Source organism: Monopterus albus, unplaced genomic scaffold (assembly GCF_001952655.1).
Source record: "Monopterus albus unplaced genomic scaffold, M_albus_1.0 scaffold366.1, whole genome shotgun sequence".
Lineage (NCBI taxonomy): Eukaryota > Metazoa > Chordata > Actinopteri > Synbranchiformes > Synbranchidae > Monopterus > Monopterus albus.
Genome location: NW_018128246.1, coordinates 252,302 through 262,480, shown reverse-complemented (window position 1 = coordinate 262,480; position 10,179 = coordinate 252,302). Strand labels below are relative to the sequence as shown.

The 10,179-nt window shown below is 41.5% G+C and overlaps 1 protein-coding gene across 1 annotated transcript in view; it reads right to left on the bottom strand.

The window, feature by feature from the left end:
• Positions 1 to 10,179, bottom strand: part of dapk1 (death-associated protein kinase 1) — a 71,129-nt gene that overhangs the window by 39,763 nt on the left and 21,187 nt on the right. Inside the window, 4 exon segments of the mRNA XM_020585445.1 lie at positions 377 to 405; positions 2,266 to 2,267; positions 2,391 to 2,529; positions 7,014 to 7,235. Coding sequence (XP_020441101.1) covers positions 377 to 405; positions 2,266 to 2,267; positions 2,391 to 2,529; positions 7,014 to 7,235 — 392 coding nt within the window.

Sequence of the window (10,179 nt, the reverse complement as noted above, 5' to 3'; positions counted from 1 at the left end):
TAAGGAAAGAAAAAGAGAGAGAGTCAAGAATTAGTTGGAGAAATAGACAAAGGACAGAGATGGGGAGGAGTGGAGAGACATTTGACATTTTTATAAAACACAAACTCTTTGCAACACTTTACATCAGCTGTGATGCCAACAGAGAAATGATTTTCTAGTCAAAAGAAGACTAAAAATAACTACATAAAATTTCATCACGAGCGTAGGACACACACTAAGAATCTGAGACCAAACCAGGAACAGTCTGGCAGGAAGGAGGCTCCATGGAAATCCCATGCAAAACACGAGTAAAAACCTCTCGAGGAAGTGGGAGACAGGAAAGGACAGCAATAATGCTTTTAAAGTAACAACAGAAACCAGACATTCCTAAGGACACGGTGCTTCTTTAAGATGAAAATGTCTTCCCTCCAAACCTTTAATTTTCAGCTCTCAGCCTGACTGTGAGCTAAGCTTGAGGCTTGTCTGGGGACGACCAAGAACAGATTGGCTGTGGGCAGCAGTGGAAACAGGAGGTGGTGAGAAAATACAATCAAACTCCAGCATAGCTTATTGGTTTAGTCTCTTCTCTGCTTTATAAATGTGTTTATGTTGGAACAAAGGAGAATTATATCAAATGTAGGTTACAAACTGATCTAGTTTGACTGTAGCATCAGGACTCTTTACATCGTGAGTGTGGCGGGAGTTTCTGCAGGAGGTTTGCTTTGACTGCAAGCAAACTCACTCATCCCTTCACAGCATGATGAAAAGCACAGTATTAATGAGGGTACCAGTAAACAGTGATGCAGTACAGAGGAATTAAAGTTTGTGGAATTTTACAAGCTGGGTCTTTTCTAACATCTTTTATAAAAAATATGTCAGTTTGGTCCTTCAGTTTAGATACAAACTGCAGATACACGACTGGTAATCAGTCAGAAATCATGAGTCTGGCCTGGCTCTTCAGGACAGTAAGTACACTGACAATATCGCTGTTACAGTAGACTCTTTAAAGAGATTCCTTTTCATTTGCATAATCATTAAAGGTCAGAAAAAGGTCAGCTGCGGTGCTTTTCTTTCTGACCCTGTCGGTCGACTGCAGCTGCTGTCACCACAGGGTCAAAGCTGCGCGACATCAAATTAAAATCCACAGCAACAGCCCTCAGTTATAACTGACAAAACATCTTTTAATGGAGTTAGACTCTCAGACAAAAGACAAGATGACATGGGTATATGGGTAAAAATAGCAGAGACAATGAACCTGAACCCTTTGAGGTTGAATGCTGTGGTACAACAGGAGGCCATTCAACTGATCACATTAAATCTTAAGCTGAGCAACTACGAGACAGTGAATAACAGCAGCTAATATCAAGCGGAGGCTGCAGTGGTTGGTAAAAGCTCTGGCATTGATCATAAGTGCCTGGCTGGGCACTGAGGTTATTATTTTCTGTAGGACTGGAGGCCAAATGTCCTGATGTATGATTTGCAAAGACCTTCCTGTAAGTGGAGGAGCCAGTCTGGACTGTGTATACTGAAGATGCCATTTATGCAGCTGTAAGTGGACAACTGATCAATAATATTGATTAAGATTTAAGTAAGGAACTCAAAACATGATTTAAAAAATACACCAAACACAGAGGTTGTGTAATGTTCAAGAACATCACACACTATGGGCCTTTACTGCTGCATCATGAACAGTAAAGATGCCAAAAAAACAGATTAGTCAGATACACAGGCTTCAAAACCAGAGGAAAAAAAAAAAAGATTAATTCAGATTTTTCTGCTAAATTAAAGGCTTTACTGTGACCTCTGATAAGGACAATAAATGTGGGGTTTTGTCTTGTGTGTCTGTCTGTGTAGGAGGGACCCCCTCAAAGAAAACATCCAACTGTGTCGTGCCAAAGTCAGGTGACCTATAACTGCTGCTGTCGTCATCTTCACAATCATCAGAAGAATGAATCTCTCCATCTCTAAAATTTTGAGGACCCTGCTGAGCCTAATCACTTGAAAAGTCTTATTTGCATTTGTTGAACTGTATGGCATCGTCCTTGCATAGTCCCTCTTTTGCCATCAGTCAAAAAAAAACAGAGGAACATCCAGTTAGCTATCACATCTACAGTATTATAAGACAAAGCAGAGTATTAATCTCTTACATTTGAGAGACTGGAGTCACAGACTTTGGAGTTTTTACTTAATAACTGACCAAAACCACAGAGAAGTTATCACAATAGGTGCATATTAATCTGCTGGTTGACTGATCCATTCATCAGCAAATTATTTCAGATCTAACACGGCTTAAGGTTACAGCAGAGTCATCACAGTGTAAAACACAAGCTGACAAACTGGACAGGATCCCAGAAGCTTGCTGATTGCCTTCTGACAGAAGAACTTCTATCAGTCTTTAGTTGCTGTGGTACCTTAAGGTCAAAGTGAGCGATTTGTTTGGAGTGCAGGTAGAAGACTCCATCCAGGATCTGCTTGAGGAATTGAGTGGCCTCCTCCTCGCTCAGCGACTCCTTCTCTGCGAGGAAGTCAAAGAGTTCACCACCGGCCACCCTGGATGGAAGAGTTAAAATGTGACATCGCTCAGATCACAGACTTAACAGAGCTGAGCTGATGTAATCTAATCATCCTGGTACATTTGAGCCCAATTTACATGTCCCAAGCACATTTAATCACACGGTTCTCAATAAACTGCTTCACAGCATATTCAAACAATAAAATGCCTCAATTAAAAACAACACAGGGGAAAATGAGGAAAGAGGAATATGACCAGAGCCTTTAATGGACAAACTCAAATTGTTCTTGTTACTTAACCAGCACGTCATCTTGAACTAAGGAAAGAAACTTTTGCAAAAATGTGAATCCAGGTAAAGATGAAATGAAATGGAGCATCATGAAGAACATTCAGACATTTTATCAAAAGAAATGTAACACTTTCTATCAAAATCAACATAAATGTAGCACCAAAATAGTGAAACTCTGAAAACAAACCCAGAGCAGTTTGGGCTGGTTTTAGGCTCAAACTAAACTAATTATCATCAATGAAAATGGATTAGAGACACAAGTAATGATTACTGTCACACTATTGATTAATCTATGATTTATTAATCCATGATTTATTTTCTCAAACAGTCAGTTGTTGTATGCATGAAATGCAAAACAAACTGCAAAAAATGCTTGTTACAATATTCCACAACCCCAGATGACACCCTAAAATGTCTTGTCTTGTTCTACCAACAATCTAAAACCCAAATAGGTTAAGTTTGCTTCCCTGTACAACAAAGAAAAGCATAAAATCCTGATTGATACTTGTCAAGTTGATGAATTGACTAATTGTTGCGGCTCTAAAAGAAATCCAACATAATATCACGTAATAGAAAGGCTCTAAAAACCAACTCGTGCTTATCGAGGTTCTGACTTCGACTCTTGACATGACTGACATTTTATAAAAGGTCTGATTGGGTTCATTTCACATCAGACCTGAAGATCATTAATAAAATCCATTCAGCACTTATTAAATGATCACAGAAACTGGTGGTGGCAGAGAGGTGCCCTGAGAGATCCAGTGGAGGTGAGAGAGAGCAGAGGACTTATGGTCACAGCATGATAATGTGAGTGAAAGCCTGTGACAGAGGAAAAGCACAGATAACTGTAATTACAGCCCTGCTTATCCAGCGTTCACTCAGCCACCTGCTCCTACAGACAAGTGTTTGTCTCACAATGTCTGTGAGGAATTAAACTGACTCACATCACTTTTGTTTCAGCAGCCTAGTTCCATTTTAACATTGCTAACAATGTTATTGTAATTTTTTTTATTAAATGCACCTTTAATTTTTAAAAATGTGTTTATTTTCAGATTGCTGTAACATAAATTACCACCAGTAAATGCTTTGCTAAATTGTTCTTCAGAAACAGAAACCTACAAGTACCCACAAACACACAGTGCTCCACCCTTCAGGGAGGAAACGGCAAACCAGCTGGGGCCCCCACCCTTCCTCTGAAGAACACCCACTCTTTAACTAGGATGTTCACTTCATCACCTGCTTCAGTGATTAACAGAGCATGGACATGGAAAAAAAAAAGTTCCGTCTCAAACTCGTCACCTCAGCAGGATGGTCAGCGTTTCAAGGCTTTACTGCCTATTTAGATGTGTTGTTGCGCATCTACTTTATATTTCACTTGTATTTTGTGGCATTCACGTGGATGGCAAAGTAAGAATTTCATTGTACAGGGAAACACGTTTCCTAACTGTGCATATGACAAATAAACACTCTGACCTTTGACCTAAAGCCAGCGGACAGTCTCTGTACCCAGAGTGCATTAACTACTCATCTCAAAAGTTTAACATCTCCTCCAGCTGTTTATTAAATTAACCACTGAAGCCAAATTCTCCCAGCATTTGGCACTTGGTAAGTTGCATATAACGTCAGACCTTGTTGCAGCTCTGTCAGTTCCATTACACGAAACCTAGCCAGCAAAAACACCTTAATAAACAGGAGCTCCTGGCAAAAACAGACAGGGTTATCCAACACACAAGCACACATCAGAGCTGGCTCTACTTTAACAGAAATCACACTCTACTTCTTCTGATATTGAAAATGTGCAAGCACCCATATCGGGTCAAATAACGCAGTGTTTATGCTGTCATTGAAGACAGAGGAGAGCACTGTGGCTGCTTCACACAGTCATATAATCCAATCCAAAAGTATGAACTACTGCCTGGTGCATTTAATATGTCTTCAAACATATTTCAGCTCTATCAGTCCCCCATAGCAATATGCCCACACAGAGTTAACAATGACAAATGTCATATGACTTTAATCTCACCAAATGACTGACATTAGCTCCGAGTGCATCTTTCTGGTAGCGCTAGACAGAAGTACGTTTGGGAACCAATGGGATAGAACACCCATGACAGACTAACTAAATAAAAACACAGAGCCATAGTCATAAAAACTATCCTCAGCGACAGGAAGAACAAGGAGCCCTGCAAGAGAAGCCCAGACTCAGAGCCCTGATCTCAACATCACAGAGTCAGTCTGGGATCACGTGCAAAGAGAGAAGTCACTGACACAGAAGAAATGTGGCAGGTTCAAACCAAACCAAGCTAAAACATTAGCAGTGGGGAAAAGGTATTTGTTTCCACTGTGACAAACCAGCTCAGCGAGTCTAAAAAGATGGGAGCCCTCCAAGAGGCTGAGACACATTACTGACAGGTGAGATATTTGACCCTCAAGGCCCCACCCTCCCCGGAAATACACCACTACTAACCAAGACCAACCCACCCAGCATTACGGACCATCCAGGCCAAAGCTGCTGTGGTATTCAAATGTATCAAATGGAAATTGGTGGACTGTACACACCCAACACTGAACGTTAGTGTCCCGACCTTTTCACCTGCTTGTAAGGCCAATAGTGTTTAAGGCTGTTATGAAGGTTGACCGAGCTCACAAGCACTCCAACGCCACACATACACCTCCATAAAAACACAGTATTCTTCTATTCTTTCTGTAAATAACTGGACACTGAGGTGCATGGACCACTTTATCTAGCCCCAGCTGGCGACTCATGAATTACACTCGAGTAACAGAGACAAGCTTCTGTGAGCGTTCGAAATTGACTAGTTGACTATTTTAACTTTGTGCCATTGTTTCATAACACTCACCCAAATTCTGAAGGTATTTCCCAAATTCTCATGAACTCTTCTAACGATGCAGAATCAGAAATAACCCAGCCTGATCCAAGAAAAATATGATTTTAATCACTTTGTCTGCTATGTCCATTTGGCTCATATAAACAAAAACGGCGACAAGAAATTACGTCATCACGCCTGGCTTTGTGTGAAAGGGGCTCGACTTTCACAAAAAGCAGCGAGAGATATTTGAAAATGTCCTGTATTCACTGTCTTTTTTCCATGTCCTGCCCTCTGTACTGTTAATTTGCTCTTTTGTGTTGCAATAGTAAAAAACAAAAAGATGTTTCCTGTCACCATCTTATCTTATCTGAAAAAAGTTGTTTTACCCAAGAAACTGACCAAGCGGACTGGATTATTTTTGATTCTGCATCATTAGAAGAGGCTATGAGGATTCGGGAAATACCCTCAGCATTCAGGTGTTATGAAATGACAATACGGGGTTAAAATGTTCAGCAAGTCTCAGTTTCACAGGTTTACAGAACATGATCTCTGTGACTCGAGTGTATGTAATACATGAGAGTCACAAGCTGGAGCTAAACTTTATCATTTTTTATTGTCATAAATTGAAATTTAACAGCCCATAAAATGATGCATTTGAGTAACAAATGGTTCATGTTGATGTCGCTTGGAAAGACATAACTTCTGTGTTTTGAAAATGAGGAAACACTAGAACAGGTTTGCACATGAGGAAGAAAACAGAGTTCATAAACTAGCCTACAATGACTGGTTCATTGTTAGCCTAAACTCACTTCGCAGTCTGTCACAGTGCTATGCAGCCATTTATCTATCACATGATCGTCTCCAAATCTTAATAAAAACCCTGACATATTATTTCCAGCACACAGTGACTGGCTCCACCATCTTACTACATCTAGCTGGAACTGAGCCAGGGACCTACTATGCACACACATGCTGCACTGTGGGTCTGGACTGGTTTTGTTCTTGCTGCGTCTTCCTTACAGTTCTATTGTGATTATTTGTCAGGAATGTTGTCAGGGCTGCAGCTCTCAACACCACACTCATTACTGTTGGCTGTAAGGTGACCTAGTAAATGAGGTGCACTCTTCTTTTCTTGTTTGTTTACAGACATGTGTCAGCTGGACACTTGTAATGTAAACACACTGTTAGGAGTTCCATATTACTTTGTTAAACTGGTCTAACTGGTGCTTGGTAAAGAAAAAAAATAGCCTTGTGTACAATATCCTGAACAAGCTACAGGTACAGTCAAAGTTTATAATCAACCTATCATGAACACTGGCTACTATAAAGACTTGCCACCGCACCTTTTACACTTGTTCAGTGAATTCTTCATGAGGATGACAACAGCTTTAAAGCTACTCACAGCTCCAGGATCAGGATGACGTCGGCCTTGTTTTCAAAGACTTCGTGCAGTGTGATGATGTTTGGATGCTGTATCTCTTTCAGGATGTTCACCTCACGCTCAATGTCCTCCCTCGTCACCCCTCGTCGACTGGATTTGCTGCGCCGTTTTTTGATGAATTTGGCGGCGTACTCAACGCCCGTTCTCCTGTGGCGACATCTTCTGACCACAGCGAACTGACCGCTAATGAGGGGAGAAGAAGAAAAGATTGTCAAATGTGGCATTTACTGTAACCCTGAAACATTAACAATGAATAAAAAACAAACCTACAAGCACCTCTGAAGATCACAAATGAACACATTACATCTCTTGTATTTAAATGAGGCCAAGTGCTGACAGGCAGGCTTTATTACCTTTGGACAGAGCCGGACTAATTCTCCCAGTTTTATGCTAAGCTAACTGCCTGCTGGCTCCAGATAGATGTGTCACAGTTTCCACAGGATTTGCTGATACGTTAATATGTTTGGTGCTGCATATCTGTATCAGTTTCAGTGTGGTAAACACAGACACCTGAACCAAAACGAGTAGGCGGTATAATAAGATCTTAAAGCTGTTGATCAGATACAGCTTTAATTAATAACTTGGCAGATGAATCACGGCCGACACTGCTGACAGAAATAGCAGTGCATGATGAATAATGACAAATCCCAATCAGGGCAACTTGTGAGGTGTTTCAGAGACTGACCCAAATATTAACACTAAATCTTCTGTTCCTTATACGAAACCATGACCCACCAGCATTACACCTCTGTAATTTACAGAAGAAGTGAGTCTGAACCAGTATCTGCAATAGGAAATGGGTTTCAGGAACACAAAAACACCTGCCTTAACCTTCAACAAGCCCTCATAATCAGTCTGACAACAAGTGTGTAAATTACAGCCAGGCAGCGCAGCTCTCAGTGTCAGCAACAGACTGATAAGAATCACAGCTCAGCACCACATCAACACAGTAATCCTACAGCCCACACACTCAGCTGTAGGCTTGTTTGAAAAGGCAGCACAGGCCTTTACTACTTAGATACAATGCATTTTCATTACAATCATTTCAGTTCATTACAGTCTTAGTAACCTCAGCAGTAAGAGGTTGAGCATGCAGGCTTCAAAAGTTTATTGTCATATGTACAAGACACAACAGACTTCTTACTCTGTAAGCTGAGTTCTCCGAGGAACCTCAACATGATTCAGATGAGACATAAGAACACACAAAACATAACTTACATATTATACATATTCCTTTCACGCTTGTGAGATGGAAACACTAATGTAACTAATCACTCTGAACAGTAAACAAGCTGTGAGCTCAGACAGCCCACACTAACATCAGGACAACAGGATTCAAAGATAGTGGCTGTGTTTGTATGAAAGGCAGAGGGAGAACATGCAAATGCTGCACAGAAAGGCCCCGGAACCTTCTTGCTGTCAGCGCTAACCACTGTGCCACCCATGATTATCCTGCAACAGAAAGGCCTCACTCAGGTGCGATTCCCTATGAACTGCTGCTTCCATGCTCTGACCGCCAACACTGAGCAGAGCTGTTTTCATCTGTTACAATTCAGAAGGAAGCAGGCCCAGTACGCACAGAGCGACTCTCCCGCCTACCCAGGTGTTGTTGCCCTACAGGTCCTTCTATACAGTATTTTGCAGGCTGCAGCAGACACGGTCCACATTACGTAGGATAAAAAAAAAAACAAACAAACCTGTGTGTATAATGCACACACATAAGCACTTTTCCTGTTTAGGCGACCGAAATGTGGTGAGCCTACGTGACAAATTAGTCTATAAATGAACAACACAGGAGCTGTTATGGAAATTCCACCATCATGTTGCCATGCAGCATTGTTGCTGAATACTGCTATCTGACAGGAGACTGCTGACTCCACTGTCACTCAACCACAGAACTGCCTGCAAAACCACTTGGGGAAGCAAGGACACTTGGCTGAGGGCTGTTGACGCCTCCGCCAACTGTGCCGCCTCATGGCCCTGGCAATCACGCAGCACTTAGTGTACCAAACACCCACGGAGGGAGGAAGAGTACAAGGTAGTAGGGGATGAGAGAGAGAAGAGTGAGATTTCCACGTCCAGATTTTTACACAGATTTACAGCAGAGAGGACTCTATCAAAATTCCTTCGCCTTTTTTTAAAAAAAAAAAAAAAAAAAAAAAAAAATAGTGAGAGGTCTGCATTGTCATCTGACTCCCACAGTCCTGCCAAGATGAGAGCGCACAGTTGTCAGGAAGCAGTTTAGTCATTTAGCTACACTATAGGTCTCCCACTCCAATCCTTTCCCTTCCATGTGTCTCCCAATAGTTAGAGTAAATGGAGGATCCTTGCATACAACGCTGCCAGCTGTAGGTGAGCTTTAGAAAAAAATGAACAAGGCAAAAGCAAACTGTTCTGACCCGTACACCCCAGCACCTTAGATCTTTTTTTTATTATTTTTTTTATTATTGCTGTTATTTTGCATCTCTTTCTAGAAGTTTTGTTTCTTTGTCATTTTGCATATTTTATAGCTGTTCTGCAGTCAACGTCTGGCTCTTTTTAGTGGTTTGAATGTCTTTATCTTTCATCCATTTTCTCTCATTTTGTGGCATTTGGAGTCATTTTCCAGTCAACTGATTGACTTTTGAACAGAAAGGTTAACAGTCCCATCACAGTTCTTAATCTAGGGGCCCCCACAGGGGGTTCAGGGGGTCAGCGGACCATCCATGAAGCTTGGTGATGCACTGACTACACGTGGATCGTACAGCGACTGCTGCTGATTGTATTGTTAGCAGCCATACAGATAAGCTCAACTACTTCTCTTTTCAGCAGAGTAACAGCATCTCAAATTTGGTGGTGCAACACAGATAATATCATGTTTTACTCTCCAGCTATGTTTCCTCAAAAGTCAGCACTGTTTGATTTTGGTTGTTGCTAAGGAGCTGACATACAGCCTAGCAAAAAGGGAATGGTGTCTCTTTAAAGGAAGCGACTTCTCTGCAACTGAGCCCAAAGACACGGAGCAGACAATGTGAAGAGGAAGAGAGAGCTGAGGATGAGGGCTTTCTCATGCTAATGTCACTCCCCACCCCCCTTCAGTCTGGATTCACCCTATTGTGGTCCCCCATCTCAGTCAGTCAGGCCTCCG